We start from the raw sequence: 26,223 nt of genomic DNA on the forward strand, positions 1-26,223 counted from the left end.
GTCTCTACGAGTCTCTATGAGTCTCTACGAGTTTCTTTGTGTTTCTACGAGTCTCTATGAGTCTCCGTGTGTCTCTACGATTCTCTATGAGTCTCTATGAATCTCTATGAGTCTCTTTGTGTCTCTACGAGTCTCTGCCAGTCTCTATGAGTCTCCGTGTGTCTCTACGAGTCTCTGTGATTCTCCACGTGTGTCTATGAGTCTCTACGAGTCTCTATGAATCTCAGTGAGTCTCCACGTGTGTCTCTACGAGTCTCAGTGAGTCTCCGTGTGTCTCTACGAGTTTCAGTGAGTCTCCGTGTGTCTCTACGAGTTCCAGTGAGTCTCCACGTGTGTCTCTACGAGTCTCTGTGATTCTCCACGTGTCTATGAGTCTCTACGAGTCTCTACGAGTCTCAGTGAGTCTCCGTGTGTCTCTACGAGTTTCAGTGAATCTCCACGTGTGTCTCTACGAGTTTCAGTGAGTCTCCACGTGTCTCTACGAGTTTCAGTGAGTCTCCACGTGTGTCTCTACGAGTCTCTGTGAGTCTCCACGTGTGTCTCTACAAGTCTCTGTGAGTCTCCACGTGTCTCTACGAGTCTCAGTGAGTCTCTATGAATCTCAGTGAGTCTCCACGTGTGTCTCTACGAGTTTCAGTGAGTCTCCACGTGTCTCTACGAGTTTCAGTGAGCCTCCACGTGTCTCTACGAGTCTCAGTGAATCTCCACGTGTGTCTATGAGTCTCTACGAGTCTCTATGAATCTCAGTGAGTCTCTGTGTGTCTCTACGAGTCTCAGTAAGTCTCCACGTGTCTTTACGAGTCTCAGTGAGTCTCTACGAGTTTCAGTGAGTCTCCGTGTGTCTCTACGAGTTTCAGTGAGTCCACGTGTGTCTCTACGAGTCGCAGTGACTCTCCGTGTGTCTCTACGAGTCTCAGTGAGTCTCCACGTGTGTCTCTACGAGTCTCAGTGAGTCTCTACGAATCTCAGTGAGTCTCCGTGTGTCTCTACGAGTTTCAGTGAGTCTCCACGTGTGTCTCTACGAGTTTCAGTGAGTCTCCGTGTGTCTACGAGTTTCAGTGAGTCTCTGTGTGTCTCTACGAGTCTCAGTGAGTCTCTATGAATCTCAGTGAGTCTCCGTGTGTCTCTACGAGTCTCCGTGGGTCTCTACGAGTTTCAGTGAGTCTCCACGTGTGTCTCTACGAGTCTCTGTGATTCTCCACGTGTCTATGAGTCTCTACGAGTCTCTACGAGTCTCAGTGAGTCTCCGTGTGTCTCTACGAGTTTCAGTGAGTCTCCACGTGTGTCTCTACGAGTTTCAGTGAGTCTCCACGTGTCTCTACGAGTTTCAGTGAGTCTCCACGTGTGTCTCTACGAGTCTCTGTGAGTCTCCACGTGTGTCTCTACGAGTCTCTGTGAGTCTCCACGTGTCTCTACGAGTCTCAGTGAGTCTCTATGAATCTCAGTGAGTCTCCACGTGTGTCTCTACGAGTTTCAGTGAGTCTCCACGTGTCTCTACGAGTTTCAGTGAGTCTCCACGTGTCTCTATGAGTCGCAGTGAGTCTCCACGTGTGTCTATGAGTCTCTACGAGTCTCTATGAATCTCAGTGAGTCTCTGTGTGTCTCTACGAGTCTCAGTGAGTCTCCACGTGTGTCTATGAGTCTCTACGAGTCTCTATGAATCTCAGTGAGTCTCCACGTGTGTCTCTACGAGTCTCAGTGAGTCTCCGTGTGTCTCTACGAGTCTCTGTGAGTCTCCACGTGTGTCTACGAGTCTCTATGAGTCGCTATGAGTCTCCGTGTGTCTCTACGAGTCTCTACGAGTCTCTATGAGTCTCCGTGTGTCTCTATGAGTCTCTATGAGTCTCCGTGTGTCTCTACGAGTCTCTATGAGTCTCATTGAGTCCCCGTGTGTCTCTATCAGTCTCTATGAATCTCAGTGAGTCTCTGTCTCTACGAGTCTCTATGAATGTCAGTGAGTCTCCGTGTGTCTCTACGAGTCTCTATGAGTCTCCCTGTGTCTCTACGAGTCTCAGTGAGTCTCCGTGTGTCTCTACGAGTCTCTATGAGTCTCTACGAGTTTCTTTGTGTTTCTACGAGTCTCTATGAGTCTCTACGTAACTCTACGTGTCTCTATGCGTCTCCGTATGTCTCTACGATTCTCTATGAGTCTGTTTGTGTCTCTACGAGTCTCTATGAATCTCAGTGAGTCTCCGTGTGTCTCTACGAGTCTCTATGAGTCTCTACGAGTTTCTTTGTGTTTCTACGAGTCTCTATGAGTCTCCGTGTGTCTCTACGATTCTCTATGAGGCTCTATGAATCTCTATGAGTCTCTTTGTGTCTCTACGAGTCTCTACCAGTCTCTATGAGTCTCCATGTGTCTCTACGAGTCTCTATGAGATGTCGTGAGTCCCCACGTGTGTCTACGAGACTCTATGAGTCTCCGTGTGTCTCTACGAGTCTCTATGAATCTCAGTGAGTCCCCTGTGTCTCTACGAGTCTCTTTGAGTCGCTATGCGTCTCCGTGTGTCTCTACGAGTCTCTACGTAACTCTACGTGTCTCTATGCGTCTCCACGATTCTCTATGAGTCTGTTTGTGTCTCTACGATTCTCTATGAATCTCAGTGAGTCTCCGTGTGTCTCTACGAGTCTCTATGAATCTCAGTGAGTCTCTTTGTGTCTCTATGAGTCTCTATGAGTCTCTCTGAGTCTCTATGCGTCTCCGTGTGTCTCTACGCGTCTCTACGTATCTCCACGTGTCTCTATGCGTCTCCGTGTGTCTCTACGATTCTCTATGAGTCTCTTTTTGTCTTTACGAGTCTCTCTGAGTCTCTCTGAGTCTCTATGCGTCTCCGTGTGTCTCTAGGAGTCTCTACGTATCTCCACGTGTCTCTATGAGTCCCCGTGTGTCTCTACGAGTCTCTACGTATCTCCACGTCTCTCTATGAGTCCCCGTGTGTCTCTACGAGTCTCTATGAGTCTCTCTGAGTCTCTATGAGTCTCCGTGTGTCTCTATGAGTCTCTACGTATCTCCACGTGTCTCTTTGAGTCTCCGTGTGTCTCTACGAGTCTCCACGTATCTCTACATGTCTCTGTGCGTCTCCGTGTGTCTCTACGAGTCTCTATGAATCTCAGTGAGTCCCCGTGTGTCTCTACAAGTCTCTATGAGTCCCCGTGTGTCTCTACGAGTCTCTATGTATCTCCACGTATCTCTATGCGTCTCCGTGTGTCTCTACGATTCTCTATGAGTCTCTCTGAGTCTCTATGCGTCTCCGTGTGTCTCTACGAGTCTCTACGTATCTCCACGTGTCTCTATGAGTCCCCGTGTGTCTCTACGAGTTTCTATGAGTCTCTCTGAGTCTCTATGCGTCTCCGTGTGTCTCTACGAGTCTCTACGTATCTCCACGTGTCTCTATGCGTCTCCGTGTGTCTCTACGAGTCTCTACGTATCTCCACGTGTCTCTATGCGTCTCCGTGTGTCTCTACGATTCTCTATGAGTCTCTTTTTGTCTCTACGAGTCTCTCTGAGTCTCTATGCGTCTCCGTGTGTCTCTATGAGTCTCTACGTATCTCCACGTGTCTCTATGCGTCTCCGTGTGTCTCTACCAGTCTCTTCGTATCTCCACGTGTCTCTATGCGTCTCCGTGTGTCTCTACGATTCTCTATGAGTCTCTTTTTGTCTCTACGAGTCTCTCTGAGTCTCTATGAGTCCCCGTGTGACTCTACGAGTCTCTACGTATCTCCGCGTGTCTCTATGCATCTCCGTGTGTCTCTACGAGTCTCTACGCATCTCCACGTGTCTCTATGCGTCTCCGTGTGTCTCTACGATTCTCTACGTAACTCTACGTGTCTCTATGAGTCTCCGTGTGTCTCTACGAGTCTCTACGTATCTCCGTGTGTCTCTATGAGTCTCTATGAGTCTCTCTGAGTCTCTATGCGTCTCCGTGTGTCTCTACGAGTCTCTACGTATCTCCACGTGTCTCTATGCGTCTCCGTGTGTCTCTACGTATCTCCACGTGTCTCTATGCGTCTCCGTGTGTCTCTACGTATCTCCACGTGTCTCTATGCGTCTCCGTGTGTCTCTACGCATCTCCACGTGTCTCTATGCGTCTCCGTGTGTCTCTACGTATCTCCACCTGTCTCTATGCGTCTCCGTGTGTCTCTACGTATCTCCACGTGTCTCTATGCGTCTCCGTGCATCTCCGCCGCACCTGGAATGTGTCCCCGCTCGAAGCCGTTGATGGTGTAGGTGAGTTCGCTGCCCGCGCTGTACCAGCTGTGCGCCTGCGAGTAGGAGGCGAACGCCAGCACGATAGATCTCTCCGCCAGCTTCTGCCGACCGTGCACGTCCAGCGAGCCTGAGGGGGGGGGGGGGGGGGCAGGGGGGGGGCAGGGGGGGGGGTGATGCCGCGTTCGGAGGAGATCCAGAGAGACGTAGACTGTCTCTCAGAGAGACAGAGAGACGTAGACTCCCTGGGAGAGACACTGACTCTCTCTCAGAGATCCAGAGAGACGTAGACTGTCTCTCAGAGATCCAGAGAGACGTAGACTCCCTGGGAGAGACAATGCCTCTCTCTCAGAGATCCAGAGAGACTTTGACTGTCTCTCAGAGATCCAGAGAGACTTTGACTCTCTCTCAGAGATCCAGAGAGACTTTGACTCTCTCTCAGAGATCCAGAGAGACGTAGGCTCCCTCAGAGAGACGCTGACTCTCTCTCAGAGATCCAGAGAGACGTAGACTCCCTGAGAGAGATGCAGACTGTCTCTCAGAGAGACGTAGACTCCCTGAGAGAGATGCAGACTGTCTCTCAGAGATCCAGAGAGACGTAGACTCCCTGGGAGAGACACTGACTCTCTCTCAGAGATCCAGAGAGACTTTGACTCTCTCTCAGAGAGACAGAGAGACGTAGGCTCCCTGGGAGAGATGCAGACTGTCTCTCAGAGATCCAGAGAGACGTAGACTCCCTGGGAGAGACAATGACTCTCTCTCAGAGAGACAGAGAGACGTAGACTCCCTGGGAGAGACAATGACTCTCTCTCAGAGAGACAGAGAGACGTAGACTCCCTGGGAGAGACAATGACTCTCTCTCAGAGATCCAGAGAGACGTAGGCTCCCTCAGAGAGCCCCAGACTGTCTCTCAGAGATCCAGAGAGACGTAGGCTCCCTGGGAGAGACAATGACTCTCTCTCAGAGATCCAGAGAGCGACGTGGACTCTGTCTGAGAGTCAGAAAACAGTAGGCTCCCTGGGAGAGACGCTGACTCTCTCTCAGAGAGACAGAGAAACGTAGACTCCCTCAGAGAGCCACAGACTGTCTCATAGAAATCCAGAGAGACGTAGGCTCCCTGGGAGAGACGCTGACTCTCTCTCAGAGATCCAGAAAGCAGTAGACTCCCTGGGAGAGACAATGACTGTCTCTCAGAGATCCAGAGAGACTTTGACTCTCTCTCCAGAGAGACAGAGAGACGTAGACTCCCTCAGAGAGCCACAGACTGTCTCTCAGAGAGACAGAGAGACGTAGACTCCCTGGGAGAGACTTTGACTCTCTCTCAGAGAGACAGAGAGACGTAGACTCGCTCAGAGAGCCCCAGACTGTCTCTCAGAGAGACAGAGAGACGTAGACTCCCTGGGAGAGACTTTGATTCTCTCTCAGAGAGACAGAGAGACGTAGACTCGCTCAGAGAGCCCCAGACTGTCTCTCAGAGAGACAGAGAGACGTAGACTCCCTGGGAGAGACTTTGACTCTCTCTCAGAGAGACAGAGAGACGTAGACTCGCTCAGAGAGCCCCAGACTGTCTCTCAGAGAGACAGAGGGACGTAGACTCCCTGGGAGAGACTTTGACTCTCTCTCAGAGAGACAGAGAGACGTAGACTCGCTCAGAGAGCCCCAGACTGTCTCTCAGAGAGACAGAGAGACGTAGACTCCCTGGGAGAGACTTTGACTCTCTCTCAGAGAGACAGAGAGACGTAGACTCCCTCAGAGAGCCACAGACTGTCTCTCAGAGATCCAGAGAGCGACGTGGACTCTGTCTGAGAGTCAGAAAGCAGTAGACTCCCTGGGAGAGACGCTGACTCTCTCTCAGAGATCCAGAGAGACGTAGACTGTCTCTCAGAGATCCAGAGAGACGCTGACTGTCTCTCAGAGATCCAGAGAGACATAGGCTCCCTGGGAGAGACGCTGACTCTCTCTCAGAGAGACAGAGAGACGTAGACTCCCTCAGAGAGCCCCAGACTGTCTCTCAGAGATCCAGAGAGCGACGTGGACTCTGTCTGAGAGTCAGAAAGCAGTAGGCTCCCTGGGAGAGACACTGACTCTCTCTCAGAGATCCAGAGCGACGTAGACTCCCTGGGAGAGACTTTGACTGTCTCTCAGAGATCCAGAGAGACGTAGACTCCCTGGGAGAGACAATGACTCTCTCTCAGAGAGACAGAGAGACTTTGACTCTCTCTCAGAGAGACAGAGAGCCACAGACTCCCTCAGAGAGCCGCAGACTCTCTCTCAGAGAGACGTAGACTCCCTGAGAGAGATGCAGACTGTCTCTCAGAGATCCAGAGAGACTTTGCCTCTCTCTCAGAGAGACAGAGAGACGTAGACTCCCTGAGAGAGATGCAGACTGTCTCTCAGAGATCCAGAGAGACGTAGACTCCCTGGGAGAGATGCTGACTCTCTCTCAGAGATCCAGAGAGACGTAGACTCCCTGGGAGAGACGCAGACTGTCTCTCAGAGATCCAGAGAGACGTAGACTCCCTGGGAGAGACTTTGACTCACTCTCAGAGATCCAGAGAGACGTAGACTCCCTGGGAGAGACGCAGACTGTCTCTCAGAGATCCAGAGAGACGTAGACTCCCTGGGAGAGACTTTGACTCTCTCTCAGAGATCCAGAGAGACATAGACTCCCTGGGAGAGACGCAGACTGTCTCTCAGAGATCCAGAGAGACGTAGACTCCCTGGGAGAGACTTTGACTCTCTCTCAGAGAGACAGAGAGACGTAGGCTCCCTGGGAGAGATGCTGACTCTCTCTCAGAGATCCAGAGAGACGTAGACTCCCTGGGAGAGATGCAGACTCTCTCTCAGAGAGACAGAGAGACGTAGACTCCCTGGGAGAGATGCAGACTGTCTCTCAGAGAGACAGAGAGACGTAGACTCCCCGGGAGAGACTTTGACTCTCTCTCAGAGATCCAGAGAGACGTAGACTCCCTGGGAGAGACGCAGACTGTCTCTCAGAGATCCAGAGAGACGTAGACTCCCTGGGAGAGACTTTGACTCTCTCTCAGAGAGACAGAGAGACATAGGCTCCCTGGGAGAGACGCTGACTCTCTCTCAGAGATCCAGAGAGACGTAGACTCCCTGGGAGAGATGCAGACTCTCTCTCAGAGAGACAGAGAGACGTATACTCCCTGGGAGAGATGCAGACTGTCTCTCAGAGAGACAGAGAGACGTAGACTCCCTGGGAGAGACGCTGACTGTCTCTCAGAGATCCAGAGAGACGTAGACTCCCTCAGAGAGCCCCAGACTGTCTCTCAGAGATCCAGAGAGACGTAGACTCCCTGGGAGAGACGCTGACTCTCTCTCAGAGATCCAGAGAGCCACGTGGACTCTGTCTGAGAGCCAGAAAGCAGTAGACTCCCTGGGAGAGACACTGACTCTCTCTCAGAGAGCCACAAGCTCGCTCAGAGAGCCGCAGACTCTCTCTCTCAGAGAGCCAGAGAGCGACCTGGACTCTATGTCTGAGAGCCAGGGAGACGTAGACTCCCTGGGAGAGACGCTGGCTCGCTCAGAGAGACAGAGAGCCACGGGCTGGCTCGGAGAGCCGCAGACTTGCTCTGAGAGCCATAGACTCGCTCAGACAGCCAGCGAGCCATAAACTCGCTCAGAGATCCATAGACTCGCTCAGAGAGTCAGAGGGCCATAGACTCGCTCAGAGAGCCATAGACAGGCTCTGAGAGCCAGCGAGCCATAAACTCGCTCAGAGACCCATAGACTCACACAGAGACCCATAGACTCGCTCAGAGAGCCATAGACTCACACAGAGACCCATAGACTCACACAGAGACCCATAGACTCACACAGAGTGCCATAGACTCACACAGAGACCCATAGACTCGCTCAGAGAGCCATAGACTCACACAGAGACCCATAGACTCACACAGAGACCCATAGACTCACACAGAGAGCTATAGACTCACACAGAGGGCCATAGACTCGCTCAGAGAGCCATAGACTCGTTCAGAGACCCATAGACTCACTCAGAGACCCATAGACTCGCTCAGACAGCCATATACTCACACAGCAAGCCATAGACTCACACAGAGATTCATAGACACGCTCAGAGAGCCATAGACTCGCTCAGACAGCCAGCGAGCCATAGACTCGCACAGAGACCCATAGACTCACGCAGAGACCCATAGACTCGCTCAGAGACCCATAGACTCACACAGAGACCCATAGACTCGCTCAGAGACCCATAGACTCACACAGAGACCCATAGACTCGCTCAGAGAGCCATAGACGCACACAGAAACCCATAGACTCGATCAGAGAGTCATAGACTCGCTCAGAGAGCCATAGACTCGCTCAGACAGCCAGCGAGCCATAGACTGGCTCAGCGAGCCAGAGGGTCATGGACTCGCTCAGAGAGCCGTAGATTTGCTGAGAGAGCCAGAGCCACAGACTCCACGCACACAAAATACAAAGACCCCCCGTATAGCCTGTAACAGACCGTAGGGGCAAGTGCTCTTAGCGAGCACCTATGAAGGCCTGAACGGCACACGAGGGGGTGGTTGGCTACCAGCACCACGCCCGGCCGCCTTTGTCTTCCCAGTGGCGATGTTCACTACACACTGCACTAGGTACTCATTTGAGGCTGAGTCGACCTAGGGGAAGCCCAGCACCGGTTCAGATAATCGTCACCGGTGTTGGCCGTGAGCGGGAATCGAATTCGGACAGCCGTTTTCATAGCGCAGCGTGGCGCTAACCACTACACTACCGCTCCCCACATCACATAGCGATACAGTGACACACACACACACACGTGTACACACACATACGTGTACACACACATATACGCACGAATGTTTTGACACACACACGTGTACACACACATACGTGTACACACACACACGTGAACACACACACGTGTACACACACACACGTGTACACACACGTGTACACACACACACGTATACACACACACGTGTACACACACGTGAACACACACACACACGTGTGCATACACACGTGTACACACACACACGTGTACACACACACACGTGTACACACACACACGTGTACACACACAGACACACACGTGTACACACACACGTACCATTCCTACAGACGACGAGCGCCCCGTAGAGCCCCGAGCCGGCGTCCCTGACGGTGTCCACGTGCGAGTGGTAGGCGTAGGTGAGGCACTCGGGGTCGAGGTCCGTGGGCCCCTCGTCAACCCCCCACACGTACGTGTGGCGCTGGCCCGGGGCCACGGCGTCGTCCGCCTTCTCCTCCTCGGTGGAGGTGCCGTCCACGTAGGCGGCGCCTGGCCGAGACAAGCGAGAGTGAGTGTCGCCGCGAGTTTCACTGTAAGTATCGTTGTTAAGTTTCATTGTGAGTTTCATTGTAAGTTGTCATAAGTTTCGTCGTTAAGTTTCGTCGTTAAGTTTCATTATAAGTTTCATTGCAAGTTTCATTATAAGTTTCATCGCAAGTTTCATTGTAAGTTTCATCGCAAGTTTCATCGCAAGTTTCATTGTAAGTTTCATCGCAAGTTTAATCGCAAGTTTCATTGTAAGTTTCACTGTAAGTTTCGCCATATGTTTAATTGTAAGTTTAATTGTAAGTTTCATTGTAAGTTTTGTTGTAAGTTTCATTGTAAGTTTCATTGTAAGTTTCATTGTAAGTTTTATTGTAAGTTTCATCGTAAGTTGCGTCGTTAAGTTTCATTGTAAGTATCGTCGTTAAGTTTCACTGTAAGTTTCATTGTAAGTTTCATTGTAAGTATCGTCGTTAAGTTTCATTGTAAGTTTCATTGTAAGGTTCGTCGTTAAGTTTCATTGTGAGTTTCATTGTAAGTTTCATTGTAAGTTTCATTGTAAGTTTCATTGTAAGTTTTATCGCAAGTTTCATTAAAGTTTCATTGCAAGTTTTATTGTAAGTTTCATTGTAAGTTTCGTCATTAAGTTTCATCGTAAGTTTCACTGTAAGTTTCACTGTAAGTTTCATTGGAAGTTTTATCGCAAGTTTCATTGTAAGTTTCATTGTGAGTTTCATTGTAAGTTTCATCGTAAGTTTAATCATAAATTTAATTGTAAGTTTCATTGTAAGTTTCGTCATTAAGTTTCATTGCAAGTTTCAACGTAAGTTTCATTGTAAGTTTTATCGCAAGTTTCATTGTAAGTTTCATTGTAAGTTTTATCGCAAGTTTCATTAAAGTTTCATTGCAAGTTTTATTGTAAGTTTCATTGTAAGTTTCGTCATTAAGTTTCATCGTAAGTTTCACTGTAAGTTTCACTGTAAGTTTCATTGGAAGTTTTATCGCAAGTTTCATTGTAAGTTTCATTGTGAGTTTCATTGTAAGTTTCATCGTAAGTTTAATCATAAATTTAATTGTAAGTTTCATTGTAAGTTTCGTCATTAAGTTTCATTGCAAGTTTCAACGTAAGTTTCATTGTAAGTTTTATCGCAAGTTTCATTGTAAGTTTCATTGTAAGTTTTATTGTAAGTTTCATTGTAAGTTTCATTGTAAGTTTCATTGTAAGTTTCATTGTAAGGTTCGTCATTAAATTTCATTGTAAGTTTCATTGTAAGTTTCATTGTAAGCTTCATTGTAAGTTTCATTGTAAATTTTATCGCAAGTTTCATTAAAGTTTCATTGCAAGTTTCATTGTAAGTTTCATTGTAAGTTTCATTGTAAGTTTCGTCCTTAAGTTTCATTGTAAGTTGTCATAAGTTTCGTCGTTAAGTTCCATCGTAAGTTTCACTGTAAGTTTCACTGTAAGTTTCATTGTAAGTTTCATTGTAAGCTTCATTGTAAGTTTCATTTTAAGTTTCACTATAAGTTTCATTGTGAGTTTCACTGTAAGTTTCATTTTAAGTTTCACTATAAGTTTCATTGTAAGTTTCATTGTAAGTTTCATTGTAAGTTTCATTGTAAGTTTCACTGTAAGTTTCATTGTAAGTTTCATTGTAAGTTTCATCGTAATTTTCATTGTAAGTTTCATTGTAAGTTTCATTGTAAGTTTTATTGTAAGTTTTATCGCAAGTTTCATTGTAAGTTTCATTGTAAGTTTCGTCGTTAAGTTTCATTGTAAGTTTCATTGTAAGTTTCATTGTAAGTTTCATTGTAAGTTTCATTGTAAGTTTCACTGTAAGTTTCACTGTAAGTTTCATTGTAAGTTTCATCGTAAGTTTCATTGTAAGTTTCATTGTAAGTTTCATTTTAAGTTTTATTGTAAGTTTCATTGTAAGTTTCATTGTAAGGTTCGTCGTTAAGTTTCATTGTGAGTTTCATTGTAAGTTTCATTGTAAGGTTCGTCGTTAAGTTTCATTGTGGGTTTCATTGTAAGTTTCATTGTAAGTTTCATTGTAAGTTTCATTGTAAGTTTTATCGCAAGTTTCATTGTAAGTTTCATTGTGAGTTTTATCGTAAGTTTCATCGTAAGTTTCATTGTAAGTTTCATTGTAAATTTCGTCATTAAATTTCATTGTAAGTTTCATTGTAAGTTTCATTGTAAGCTTCATTGTAAGTTTCATTGTAAGTTTTATCGCAAGTTTCATTAAAGTTTCATTGCAAGTTTCATTGTAAGTTTCATTGTAAGTTTCATTGTAAGTTTCGTCCTTAAGTTTCATTGTAAGTTGTCATAAGTTTCGTCGTTAAGTTCCATCGTAAGTTTCACTGTAAGTTTCACTGTAAGTTTCATTGTAAGTTTCATTGTAAGCTTCATTGTAAGTTTGATTGTAAGTTTCATTGTAAGTTTCATTGTAAGTTTCACTGTAAGTTTCATTTTAAGTTTCACTGTAAGCTTCATTGTAAGTTTCATTATAAGTTTCGTCGTTAAGTTTCATTGTAAGTTTCGTCGTTAAGTTTCATTGTAAGTTTCATCGCAAGTTTCATTGTAAGTTTCATTGTAAGTTTCATTGTAAGTTTCATTGTAAGTTTTATTGTAAGTTTCATTGTAAGTTTTATTGTAAGTTTAATTGTAAGTTTTATTGTAAGTTTCATTTTAAGTTTTATTGTAAGTTTTATTGTAAGTTTCATTGTAAGTTTTATTGTAAGTTTCATTGTAAGTTTCATTGTAAGTTTCATTGTAAGTTTCATTGTAAGTATCGTCGTTAAGTTTCATTGTGAGTTTCGTCGTTAAGTTTCATTGTGAGTTTCATTGTAAGTTTCATTGTAAGTTTCATTGTAAGTTTTATTGTAAGTTTCATTGTAAGTTTTATTGTAAGTTTAATTGTAAGTTTTATTGTAAGTTTCATTGTAAGTTTTATTGTAAGTTTAATTGTAAGTTTTATTGTAAGTTTCATTTTAAGTTTTATTGTAAGTTTTATTGTAAGTTTCATTGTAAATTTTATTGTAAGTTTCATTGTAAGTTTCATTGTAAGTTTCATTGTAAGTTTCATTGTAAGTATCGTCGTTAAGTTTCATTGTAAGGTTCGTCGTTAAGTTTCATTGTGAGTTTCATTGTAAGTTTCATTGTAAGTTTCATTGTAAGTTTCATTGTAAGTTTTATCGCAAGTTTCATTAAAGTTTCATTGCAAGTTTTATTGTAAGTTTCATTGTAAGTTTCGTCATTAAGTTTCATCGTAAGTTTCACTGTAAGTTTCACTGTAAGTTTCATTGGAAGTTTTATCGCAAGTTTTATTGTAAGTTTCATTGTAAGTTTCATTGTAAGTTTCGTCGTTAAGTTTCATTGTAAGTTTCACTGTAAGTTTCATTGTAAGTTTCATTGTAAGTTTTATCGCAAGTTTCATTGTAAGTTTCATTGTGAGTTTCATTGTAAGTTTCATCGTAAGTTTAATCATAAATTTAATTGTAAGTTTCATTGTAAGTTTCGTCATTAAGTTTCATTGCAAGTTTCAACGTAAGTTTCATTGTAAGTTTTATCGCAAGTTTCATTGTAAGTTTCATTGTAAGTTTTATTGTAAGTTGCATTGTAAGTTTCATTGTAAGTTTCATTGTAAGTTTCATTGTAAGGTTCGTCATTAAATTTCATTGTAAGTTTCATTGTAAGTTTCATTGTAAGCTTCATTGTAAGTTTCATTGTAAATTTTATCGCAAGTTTCATTAAAGTTTCATTGCAAGTTTCATTGTAAGTTTCATTGTAAGTTTCATTGTAAGTTTCGTCCTTAAGTTTCATTGTAAGTTGTCATAAGTTTCGTCGTTAAGTTCCATCGTAAGTTTCACTGTAAGTTTCACTGTAAGTTTCATTGTAAGTTTCATTGTAAGCTTCATTGTAAGTTTCATTTTAAGTTTCACTATAAGTTTCATTGTGAGTTTCACTGTAAGTTTCATTTTAAGTTTCACTATAAGTTTCATTGTAAGTTTCATTGTAAGTTTCATTGTAAGTTTCATTGTAAGTTTCACTGTAAGTTTCATTGTAAGTTTCATTGTAAGTTTCATCGTAATTTTCATTGTAAGTTTCATTGTAAGTTTCGTCATTAAGTTTCATTGCAAGTTTCAACGTAAGTTTCATTGTAAGTTTTATCGCAAGTTTCATTGTAAGTTTCATTGTAAGTTTTATTGTAAGTTTCATTGTAAGTTTCATTGTAAGTTTCATTGTAAGTTTCATTGTAAGGTTCGTCATTAAATTTCATTGTAAGTTTCATTGTAAGTTTCATTGTAAGCTTCATTGTAAGTTTCATTGTAAATTTTATCGCAAGTTTCATTAAAGTTTCATTGCAAGTTTCATTGTAAGTTTCATTGTAAGTTTCATTGTAAGTTTCGTCCTTAAGTTTCATTGTAAGTTGTCATAAGTTTCGTCGTTAAGTTCCATCGTAAGTTTCACTGTAAGTTTCACTGTAAGTTTCATTGTAAGTTTCATTGTAAGCTTCATTGTAAGTTTCATTTTAAGTTTCACTATAAGTTTCATTGTGAGTTTCACTGTAAGTTTCATTTTAAGTTTCACTATAAGTTTCATTGTAAGTTTCATTGTAAGTTTCATTGTAAGTTTCATTGTAAGTTTCACTGTAAGTTTCATTGTAAGTTTCATTGTAAGTTTCATCGTAATTTTCATTGTAAGTTTCATTGTAAGTTTCATTGTAAGTTTTATTGTAAGTTTTATCGCAAGTTTCATTGTAAGTTTCATTGTAAGTTTCGTCGTTAAGTTTCATTGTAAGTTTCATTGTAAGTTTCATTGTAAGTTTCATTGTAAGTTTCATTGTAAGTTTCACTGTAAGTTTCACTGTAAGTTTCATTGTAAGTTTCATCGTAAGTTTCATTGTAAGTTTCATTGTAAGTTTCATTTTAAGTTTTATTGTAAGTTTCATTGTAAGTTTCATTGTAAGGTTCGTCGTTAAGTTTCATTGTGAGTTTCATTGTAAGTTTCATTGTAAGGTTCGTCGTTAAGTTTCATTGTGGGTTTCATTGTAAGTTTCATTGTAAGTTTCATTGTAAGTTTCATTGTAAGTTTTATCGCAAGTTTCATTGTAAGTTTCATTGTGAGTTTTATCGTAAGTTTCATCGTAAGTTTCATTGTAAGTTTCATTGTAAATTTCGTCATTAAATTTCATTGTAAGTTTCATTGTAAGTTTCATTGTAAGCTTCATTGTAAGTTTCATTGTAAGTTTTATCGCAAGTTTCATTAAAGTTTCATTGCAAGTTTCATTGTAAGTTTCATTGTAAGTTTCATTGTAAGTTTCGTCCTTAAGTTTCATTGTAAGTTGTCATAAGTTTCGTCGTTAAGTTCCATCGTAAGTTTCACTGTAAGTTTCACTGTAAGTTTCATTGTAAGTTTCATCGTAAGTTTCATTGTAAGTTTCATTGTAAGTTTCATTTTAAGTTTTATTGTAAGTTTCATTGTAAGTTTCATTGTAAGGTTCGTCGTTAAGTTTCATTGTGAGTTTCATTGTAAGTTTCATTGTAAGGTTCGTCGTTAAGTTTCATTGTGGGTTTCATTGTAAGTTTCATTGTAAGTTTCATTGTAAGTTTCATTGTAAGTTTTATCGCAAGTTTCATTGTAAGTTTCATTGTGAGTTTTATCGTAAGTTTCATCGTAAGTTTCATTGTAAGTTTCATTGTAAATTTCGTCATTAAATTTCATGGTAAGTTTCATTGTAAGTTTCATTGTAAGCTTCATTGTAAGTTTCATTGTAAGTTTTATCGCAAGTTTCATTAAAGTTTCATTGCAAGTTTCATTGTAAGTTTCATTGTAAGTTTCATTGTAAGTTTCGTCCTTAAGTTTCATTGTAAGTTGTCATAAGTTTCGTCGTTAAGTTCCATCGTAAGTTTCACTGTAAGTTTCACTGTAAGTTTCATTGTAAGTTTCATTGTAAGCTTCATTGTAAGTTTGATTGTAAGTTTCATTGTAAGTTTCATTGTAAGTTTCACTGTAAGTTTCATTTTAAGTTTCACTGTAAGCTTCATTGTAAGTTTCATTATAAGTTTCGTCGTTAAGTTTCATTGTAAGTTTCGTCGTTAAGTTTCATTGTAAGTTTCATCGCAAGTTTCATTGTAAGTTTCATTGTAAGTTTCATTGTAAGTTTCATTGTAAGTTTTATTGTAAGTTTCATTGTAAGTTTTATTGTAAGTTTCATTTTAAGTTTTATTGTAAGTTTTATTGTAAGTTTCATTGTAAGTTTTATTGTAAGTTTCATTGTAAGTTTCATTGTAAGTTTCATTGTAAGTTTCATTGTAAGTATCGTCGTTAAGTTTCATTGTGAGTTTCGTCGTTAAGTTTCATTGTGAGTTTCATTGTAAGTTTCATTGTAAGTTTCATTGTAAGTTTTATTGTAAGTTTCATTGTAAGTTTTATTGTAAGTTTAATTGTAAGTTTTATTGTAAGTTTCATTTTAAGTTTTATTGTAAGTTTTATTGTAAGTTTCATTGTAAATTTTATTGTAAGTTTCATTGTAAGTTTCATTGTAAGTTTCATTGTAAGTTTCATTGTAAGTATCGTCGTTAAGTTTCATTGTGAGTTTCGTCGTTAAGTTTCATTGTGAGTTTCATTGTAAGTTTCATTGTAAGTTTCATTGTAAGTTTTATTGTAAGTTTTATTGTAAGTTTTATTGTAAGTTTTATTGTAAGTTTCATTGTAAGTTTCATTGTAAGTTTTATTGTAAGTTTTATTGTAAGTTTTATTGTAAGTTTCATTGTAAGTTTCATTGTAAGTTTCACTGTAAGTTTCATTGTAAGTATCGTCGTTAAGTTTCATTGTGAGTTTCGTCGTTAAGTTTCATTGTGAGTTTCATTGTAAGTTTCATTGTAAGTTTCATTGTAAGTTTCATTGTAAGTTTCATTGTAAGTGTTATTATAAGTTTCATTGTAAGTTTCATGGTAAGTTTCATTGTAAGTTTCATTGTAAGTTTTATTGTAAATTTCATTGTAAGTTTCATTGTAAGTTTCGCCTTAAGTTTCATTGTAAGTTTCATTGTAAGTTTCATTGTAAGCTTCATTGTAAGTTTCATTATAAGTTTCACTGTAAGTTTCATTGTAAGTTTCGTCGTTAAGTTTCATTGTAAGTTTCATCGCAAGTTTCATTGTAACTTTCATTGTAAGTTTCATTGTAAGTTTCATTGTAAGTTTTATTGTAAGTTTCATTGTAAGTTTTATTGTAAGTTTAATTGTAAGTTTTATTGTAAGTTTCATTTTAAGTTTTATTGTAAGTTTTATTGTAAGTTTCATTGTAAGTTTTATTGTAAGTTTCATTGTAAGTTTCATTGTAAGTTTCATTGTAAGTTTCACTGTAAGTTTCATTGTAAGTATCGTCGTTAAGTTTCATTGTGAGTTTCGACGTTAAGTTTCATTGTGAGTTTCATTGTAAGTTTCATTGTAAGTTTCATTGTAAGTTTCATTGTAAGTTTCATTGTAAGTGTTATTATAAGTTTCATTGTAAGTTTCATGGTAAGTTTCATTGTAAGTTTCATTGTAAGTTTTATTGTAAGTTTCATTGTAAGTTTCATTGTAAGTTTCGCCTTAAGTTTCATTGTAAGTTTCATTGTAAGTTTCATTGTAAGTTTCATTGTAAGTTTCATTGTAAGTTTCATTGTAAGTTTCATTGTAAGTTTCATTGTAAGTTTCATTGTAAGTTTCATTGTAAGTTTCACTGTAAGTTTCATTGTAAGTTTCATTGTAAGTTTCATTGTAAGTTTCATTTTAAGTTTCACTGTAAGTTTCATTGTAAGTTTCGTCGTAAGTTAAATCATAAATTTAATTGTTAGTTTCATTGTAAGTTTCACTGTAAGTTTCATTGTAAGTTTCATTGTAAGTTTCATTGTAAGTTTCGTCGTTACGTTTCATTGTAAGTTTCATTGTAAGTTTCATTGTAAGTTTCGCCTTAAGTTTCATCGCAAGTTTCATTGTAAGTTTCATTGTAAGTTTCATTGTAAGTTTCATTGTAAGTTTCATTGTAAGTTTCATTGTAAGTTTCATTGTAAGTGTTATTATAAGTTTCATTGTAAGTTTCATTGTAAGTTTCATTGTAAGTTTCATTGGAAGTTTCATCGCAAGTTTCATTGTAAGTTTCATTGTAAGTTTCACTGTAAGTTTCATTGGAAGTTTCACTGTAAGTTTCATTGTAAATTTCATTGTAAGTTTCATTGTAAGTTTCATTGTAAGTTGTATTATAAGTTTAATTGTAAGTTTCACTGTAAGTTTCATTGTAAGTTTCACTGTAAGTTTCATTGTAAGTTTCACTGTAAGTTTCATTGTAAGTTTCATTGTAAGTTTTATCATAAGTTTCCTTGTAAGTTTCATTGTAAGTTTCATTGTAAGTTTCATTGTAAGTTTCACTGTAAATTTCATTGTAAGTTTCAGTGTAAGTTTCATTGTAAGTTTCGTTGTAAGTTTCATCGCAAGTTTCACTGTAAGTTTCATTGTAAGTTTTATTGTAAGTTTCATTGTAAGTTTCACTGTAAGTTTCACTGTAAGTTTCATTGTAAGTTTCATTGTAAGTTTCATTGTAAGTTTCATTGTAAGTTTCATTGTAAGTTTCACTGTAAATTTCATTGTAAGTTTCAATGTAAGTTTCATTGTAAGTTTCGTTGTAAGTTTCATCGCAAGTTTCACTGTAAGTTTCATTGTAAGTTTCATTGTAAGTTTCATTGCAAGTTTCATTGTAAGTTTCGCATTAAGTTTCATCGCAAGTTTCATTGTAAGTTTCATTGTAAGTTTCATTGTAAGTTTCATTGTAAGTTTCATTGTAAGTTTCATTGTAAGTGTTATTATACGTTTCATTGTAAATTTCATTGTAAGTTTCATTGCAAGTTTCATTGTAAGTTTCGCATTAAGTTTCATCGCAAGTTTCATTGTAAGTTTCATTGTAAGTTTCATTGTAAGTTTCATTGTAAGTTTCATTGTAAGTTTCATTGTAAGTTTCATTGTAAGTGTTATTGTACGTTTCATTGTAAATTTCATTGTAAGTTTCATTGTAAGTTCCATTGTAAGTTTTATTGTAAGTTTCATTGTAAGTTTCATTGTAAGTGTTATTATAAGTTTCATTATAAGTTTAATTGTAAGTTTCATTGTAAGTTTTATCGTAAGTTTCATCGCAAGTTTCATTGTAAGTTTAATTGTAAATTTCATTGTAAGTTTCATTGTAAGTTTCATTGTAAGTTTTATTATAAGTTTAATTGTAAGTTTCATTGTAAGTTTCATTGTAAGTTTTATTGTAAGTTTCATTGTAAGTTTCATTGTAAGTTTTATTGTAAGTTTCATTGTAAGTTTCATTGTAAGCTTCATTGTAAGTTTCACTGTAAGTTTCACTCTAAGTTTCACTCTAATTTTCATTGTAAGTTTCATCGCAAGTTTCATTGTAAGTTTCACTGTAAGTTTCACTGTAAGTTTCATCGCAAGTTTCATTGTAAGTTTCACTGTAAGTTTCATTGTAAGTTTCACTGTAAGTTTCATTGTAAGTTTCACTGTAAGTTTCACTGTAAGTTTCATTGTAAGTTTCACTGTAAGTTTCACTGTAAGTTTCATTGTAAGTTTCATCGCAAGTTTCATTGTAAGTTTCACTGTAAGTTTCATTGTAAGTGTCACTGTAAGTTTCATTGTAAGTTTCATTGTAAGTTTTATCATAAGTTTCCTTGTAAGTTTCATTGTAAGTTTCATTGTAAGTTTCATTGTAAGTTTCACTGTAAATTTCATTGTAAGTTTCAGTGTAAGTTTCATTGTAAGTTTCGTTGTAAGTTTCATCGCAAGTTTCACTGTAAGTTTCATTGTAAGTTTTATTGTAAGTTTCATTGTAAGTTTCACTGTAAGTTTCACTGTAAGTTTCATTGTAAGTTTCATTGTAATTTTCACTGTAAATTTCATTGTAAGTTTCAATGTAAGTTTCATTGTAAGTTTCGTTGTAAGTTTCATCGCAAGTTTCACTGTAAGTTTCATTGTAAGTTTCATTGTAAGTTTCATTGTAAGTTTCGTTGTAAGTTTCATCGCAAGTTTCACTGTAAGTTTCACTGTAAATTTCATTGTTAGTTTCAATGTAAGTTTCATTGTAAGTTTCATTGTAAGTTTCGCCGTAAGTTTCGCCGTAAGTTTCATTGTAAGTTTCATTGTAAGTTTCACTGTAAGTTTCATTGTAAGTTTTATCATAAGTTTCATTGTGAGTTTCTTTGTAAGTTTCGTCATTAAATTTCATTGTAAGTTTCATTGTAATTTTCACTGTAAGTTTCATTGTAAGTTTTATCGTAAGTTTCATTGTAAGTTTCATTGTAAGTTTCCTCGTGAATTTCATTGTAAGTTTCATTGTAAGTTTCATTGTAAGTTTCACTGTAAGTTTCATTGTAAGTTTCACTGTAAGTTTCATTGTAAGTTTCACTGTAAGTTTCACTGTAAGTTTCATTGTAAGTTTCACTGTAAGTTTCACTGTAAGTTTCATTGTAAGTTTCATCGCAAGTTTCATTGTAAGTTTCACTGTAAGTTTAATTGTAAGTTTCACTGTAAGTTTCATTGTAAGTTTCATTGTAAGTTTTATCATAAGTTTCCTTGTGAGTTTCATTGTAAGTTTCATTGTAAGTTTCATTGTAAGTTTCACTGTAAATTTCATTGTAAGTTTCAGTGTTAGTTTCATTGTAAGTTTCGTTGTAAGTTTCATCGCAAGTTTCACCGTAAGTTTCATTGTAAGTTTTATTGTAAGTTTCATTGTAAGTTTCACTGTAAGTTTCACTGTAAGTTTCATTGTAAGTTTCATTGTAAGTTTCACTGTAAATTTCATTGTAAGTTTCAATGTAAGTTTCATTGTAAGTTTCGTTGTAAGTTTCATCGCAAGTTTCACTGTAAGTTTCATTGTAAGTTTCACTGTAAGTTTCATTGTAAGTTTCGCCGTAAGTTTCGCCGTAAGTTTCATTGTAAGTTTCATTGTAAGTTTCACTGTAAGTTTCATTGTAAGTTTTATCGTAAGTTTCATTGTAAGTTTCATTGTAAGTTTCCTCGTGAATTTCATTGTAAGTTTCATTGCAAGTTTCGCCATGTTTAATTGTAAGTTTCATTTTAAGTTTCATTGCAAGTTTTGTCGTAAGCTGTCATAAGTTTCGTCGTTAATTTTCATCGTGAAGTTTCATCGTTAAGTTTCGCCGCGAGACTCATCGAGACTTATCGAGAGAGAGAGATAGAGACAGACAGAGCTATGTAACCTTCTAATCCGACTGCCGATCCCAGAGAGACGCAGAAACTCCGACTGATCCCACTCATCGGGGGTCTCCCCTCTCACCCTCCCCCCCCCCCCCACTCGTCGCAAAGGGCCCCCCGCCCGGGGTGAGGTGCCGTGGTTTCCCCCGGCGCCTCGCTCACCCTCGGAACTCTTTCGATATGCGACGCCGTGCGCATGCAGGCTGTAGGGCCGCGCGGCCCTGTTGAGGAAGACCACTTCGATGGTGTCACCCTTCTCTGCCCTCAACACAGGGCCCAGGAGACCTGGGGGGGGGGGGAGAGCGGAGGGGATTGGGAGTGTATGGGGGGGGAGTCAGTGGGACACAAGCCCCCCCCCCCCCCGCAAACACGTGCCTAGCCATTGTGGTGGTGTGAGAAGTCTAACACGTGGTGGGATGAGAAGTTTAACACGTGGTGGGATGAGAAGTTTAACACGTGGTGGGATGAGAAGTTTAACACGTGGTGGGGTGAGAAGTTTAACACGTGGTGGGATGAGAAGTTTAACACGTGGTGGGATGAGAAGTCTAACACGTGGTGGGATGAGAAGTCTAACACGTGGTGGGATGAGAAGTTTAACACGTGGTGGGATGAGAAGTTTAACACGTGGTGAGATGAGAAGTTTAACACGTGGTGGGGTGAGGAGTTTAACACGTGGTGGGATGAGAAGTTTAACACGTGGTGGGATGAGAAGTCTAACACGTGGTGGGGTGAGAAGTTTAACACGTGGTGGGATGAGAAGTTTAACACGTGGTGGGATGAGAAGTTTAACACGTGGTGGGATGAGAAGTTTAACACGTGGTGGGATGAGAAGTTTAACACGTGGTGGTGTGAGGAGTTTAACACGTGGTGGGATGAGAAGTTTAACACGTGGTGGGATGAGAAGTCTAACACGTGGTGGGATGAGAAGTCTAACACGTGGTGGGGTGAGAAGTTTAACACGTGGTGGGATGAGAAGTTTAACACGTGGTGGGGTGAGAAGTTTAACACGTGGTGGGATGAGAAGTTTAACACGTGGTGGGATGAGAAGTTTAACACGTGGTGAGATGAGAAGTTTAACACGTGGTGGGGATGAGAAGTTTAACACGTGGTGGGATGAGAAGTTTAACACGTGGTGGGACGAGAAGTTTAACACGTGGTGGGATGAGAAGTTTAACACGTGGTGGGATGAGAAGTTTAACACGTGGTGGGATGAGAAGTCAAACACGTGGTGGGGTGAGACGTTTAACACGTGGTGGGGTGAGAAGTTTAACACGTGGTGGGATGAGAAGTTTAACACGTGGTGGGATGAGAAGTTTAACACGTGGTGGGGTGAGAAGTTTAACACGTGGTGGGATGAGAAGTTTAACACGTGTTGGGATGAGAAGTTTAACACGTGGTGGGATGAGAAGTCTAACACGTGGTGGGATGAGAAGTCTAACACGTGGTGGGATGAGAAGTTTAACACGTGGTGGGGTGAGAAGTTTAACACGTGGTGGGATGAGAAGTTTAACACGTGGTGGGGTGAGAAGTCTAACACGTGGTGGGGTGAGAAGTTTAACACGTGGTGGGATGAGAAGTTTAACACGTGGTAGGGTGAGAAGTCTAACACGTGGTGGGATGAGAAGTTTAACACGTGGTGGGATGAGAAGTTTAACACGTGGTGGGATGAGAAGTTTAACACTTGGTGGGATGAGAAGTCTAACACGTGGTGGGGTGAGAAGTTTAACACGTGGTGGTGTGAGGAGTTTAACACGTGGTGGGATGAGAAGTTTAACACGTGGTGGGATGAGAAGTTTAACACGTGGTGGGGTGAGAAGTTTAACACGTGGTGGGATGAGAAGTTTAACACGTGGTGGGGTGAGAAGTTTAACACGTGGTGGGATGAGAAGTTTAACACGTGGTGGGATGAGAAGTTTAACACGTGGTGGGGATGAGAAGTTTAACACGTGGTGGGACGAGAAGTTTAACACGTGGTGGGATGAGAAGTTTAACACGTGGTGAGATGAGAAGTCAAACACGTGGTGGGGTGAGACGTTTAACACGTGGTGGGGTGAGAAGTTTAACACGTGGTGGGATGAGAAGTTTAACACGTGGTGGGATGAGAAGTTTAACACGTGGTGGGGTGAGAAGTTTAACACGTGGTGGGATGAGAAGTTTAACACGTGTTGGGATGAGAAGTTTAACACGTGGTGGGATGAGAAGTCTAACACGTGGTGGGATGAGAAGTCTAACACGTGGTGGGATGAGAAGTTTAACACGTGGTGGGGTGAGAAGTTTAACACGTGGTGGGATGAGAAGTTTAACACGTGGTGGGGTGAGAAGTCTAACACGTGGTGGGGTGAGAAGTTTAACACGTGGTGGGATGAGAAGTTTAACACGTGGTGGGGTGAGAAGTCTAACACGTGGTGGGATGAGAAGTTTAACACGTGGTGGGATGAGAAGTTTAACACGTGGTGGGATGAGAAGTTTAACACTTGGTGGGATGAGAAGTCTAACACGTGGTGGGGTGAGAAGTCTAACACGTGGTGGGATGAGAAGTGTAACACGTGGTGGGATGAGAAGTCTAACACGTGGTGGGGTGAGAAGTCTAACACGTGGTGGGATGAGAAGTCTAACACTTGGTGGGACGAGAAGTTTAACACGTGGTGGGATGAGAAGTTTAACACGTGGTGGGATGAGAAGTTTAACACGTGGTGGGATGAGAAGTCTAACACGTGGTGGGATGAGAAGTCTAACACTTGGTGGGACGAGAAGTTTAACACGTGGTGGGATGAGAAGTTTAACACGTGGTGGGATGAGAAGTCTAACACGTGGTGGGGTGAGAAGTCTAACACGTGGTGGGATGAGAAGTTTAACACGTGGTGGGATGAGAAGTTTAACACGTGGTGGGATGAGAAGTTTAACACGTGGTGGGGTGAGAAGTCTAACACGTGGTGGGATGAGAAGTTTAACACGTGGTGGGATGAGAAGTCTAACACGTGGTGGGATGAGAAGTTTAACACGTGGTGGGATGAGAAGTTTAACACGTAGTGGGATGAGAAGTTTAACACGTGGTGGGATGTGAAGTTTAAGACGTGGTGGGGTGAGAAGTTTAACACGTGGTGGGATGAGAAGTTTAACACGTGGTGGGATGAGAAGTTTAACACGTGGTGGGATGAGAAGTTTAACACTTGGTGGGATGTGAAGTTTAAGACGTGGTGGGGTGAGAAGTTTAACACGTGGTGGGATGAGAAGTTTAACACGTGGTGGGATGAGAAGTTTAACACGTGGTGGGTTGAGAAGTCTAACACGTGGTGGGATGAGAAGTTTAACACGTGGTGGGGATGAGAAGTTTAACACGTGGTGGGATGAGAAGTTTAACACGTGGTGGGGTGAGAAGTTTAACATGTGGTGGGATGAGAAGTTTAACACGTGGTGGGATGAGAAGTCTAACACGTGGTGGGATGAGAAGTCTAACACGTGGTGGGATGAGAAGTTTAACACGTGGTGGTATGAGGAGTTTAACACGTGGTGGGATGAGAAGTTTAAGATGTGGTGGGATGAGAAGTTTAACACGTGGTGGTGTGAGAAGTCTAACACGTGGTGGGATGAGAAGTTTAACACGTGGTGGGATGAGAAGTTTAACACGTGGTGGGATGAGAAGTTTAACACGTGGTGGGATGAGAAGTTTAACACGTGGTGGGATGAGAAGTCTAACACGTGGTGGGATGAGAAGTTTAACACGTGGTGGGGTGAGAAGTTTAACACGTGGTGGGATGAGAAGTTTAACACGTGGTGGTGTGAGGAGTTTAACACGTGGTGGGATGAGAAGTTTAACACGTGGTGGGATGAGAAGTCTAACACGTGGTGGTGTGAGAAGTTTAACACGTGGTGGGATGAGAAGTTTAACACGTGGTGGGATGAGAAGTTTAACACGTGGTGGGATGTGAAGTTTAACACGTGGTGGGATGAGAAGTTTAACACGTGGTGGGATGAGAAGTTTAACACGTGGTGGTGTGAGGAGTTTAACACGTGGTGGGATGAGAAGTTTAACACTTGGTGGGATGAGAAGTTTAACACGTGGTGGGATGAGAAGTCTAACACGTGGTGGGGTGAGAAGTCTAACACGTGGTGGGATGAGAAGTGTAACACGTGGTGGGATGAGAAGTCTAACACGTGGTGGGGTGAGAAGTCTAACACGTGGTGGGATGAGAAGTCTAACACTTGGTGGGACGAGAAGTTTAACACGTGGTGGGATGAGAAGTTTAACACGTGGTGGGATGAGAAGTTTAACACGTGGTGGGATGAGAAGTCTAACACGTGGTGGGATGAGAAGTCTAACACTTGGTGGGACGAGAAGTTTAACACGTGGTGGGATGAGAAGTTTAACACGTGGTGGGATGAGAAGTCTAACACGTGGTGGGGTGAGAAGTCTAACACGTGGTGGGATGAGAAGTTTAACACGTGGTGGGATGAGAAGTTTAACACGTGGTGGGATGAGAAGTTTAACACGTGGTGGGGTGAGAAGTCTAACACGTGGTGGGATGAGAAGTTTAACACGTGGTGGGATGAGAAGTCTAACACGTGGTGGGATGAGAAGTTTAACACGTGGTGGGATGAGAAGTTTAACACGTAGTGGGATGAGAAGTTTAACACGTGGTGGGATGTGAAGTTTAAGACGTGGTGGGGTGAGAAGTTTAACACGTGGTGGGATGAGAAGTTTAACACGTGGTGGGATGAGAAGTTTAACACGTGGTGGGATGAGAAGTTTAACACTTGGTGGGATGTGAAGTTTAAGACGTGGTGGGGTGAGAAGTTTAACACGTGGTGGGATGAGAAGTTTAACACGTGGTGGGATGAGAAGTTTAACACGTGGTGGGTTGAGAAGTCTAACACGTGGTGGGATGAGAAGTTTAACACGTGGTGGGGATGAGAAGTTTAACACGTGGTGGGATGAGAAGTTTAACACGTGGTGGGGTGAGAAGTTTAACATGTGGTGGGATGAGAAGTTTAACACGTGGTGGGATGAGAAGTCTAACACGTGGTGGGATGAGAAGTCTAACACGTGGTGGGATGAGAAGTTTAACACGTGGTGGTATGAGGAGTTTAACACGTGGTGGGATGAGAAGTTTAAGATGTGGTGGGATGAGAAGTTTAACACGTGGTGGTGTGAGAAGTCTAACACGTGGTGGGATGAGAAGTTTAACACGTGGTGGGATGAGAAGTTTAACACGTGGTGGGATGAGAAGTTTAACACGTGGTGGGATGAGAAGTTTAACACGTGGTGGGATGAGAAGTCTAACACGTGGTGGGATGAGAAGTTTAACACGTGGTGGGGTGAGAAGTTTAACACGTGGTGGGATGAGAAGTTTAACACGTGGTGGTGTGAGGAGTTTAACACGTGGTGGGATGAGAAGTTTAACACGTGGTGGGATGAGAAGTCTAACACGTGGTGGTGTGAGAAGTTTAACACGTGGTGGGATGA

General features: G+C 41.1%; 1 protein-coding gene across 6 annotated transcripts in view; it reads right to left on the reverse strand.

Annotated features, from left to right (window-relative positions):
- The window catches only part of LOC116957928 (venom prothrombin activator pseutarin-C non-catalytic subunit-like), a 158,420-nt gene that overhangs the window by 93,252 nt on the left and 38,945 nt on the right, over positions 1–26,223 (reverse strand). For all 6 annotated transcript variants that reach the window (XM_076058060.1, XM_076058058.1, XM_076058061.1 and 3 more), the window contains exons 4-6: positions 20,922–21,044; positions 9,306–9,515; positions 4,191–4,337 (exon numbers count right to left, since the gene is read on the reverse strand). In XM_076058060.1, the coding sequence (XP_075914175.1) occupies positions 4,191–4,337; positions 9,306–9,515; positions 20,922–21,044 (480 nt within the window). The remainder of the gene's footprint in view (positions 1–4,190; positions 4,338–9,305; positions 9,516–20,921; positions 21,045–26,223) is intronic.

This window comes from Petromyzon marinus (genome assembly GCF_048934315.1).
Source record: "Petromyzon marinus isolate PM22_M1 ecotype Great Lakes invasive population chromosome 67 unlocalized genomic scaffold, UKy_Petmar_22M1.pri1.0 chr67_unloc.6, whole genome shotgun sequence".
NCBI classification, from domain to species: domain Eukaryota; kingdom Metazoa; phylum Chordata; class Hyperoartia; order Petromyzontiformes; family Petromyzontidae; genus Petromyzon; species Petromyzon marinus.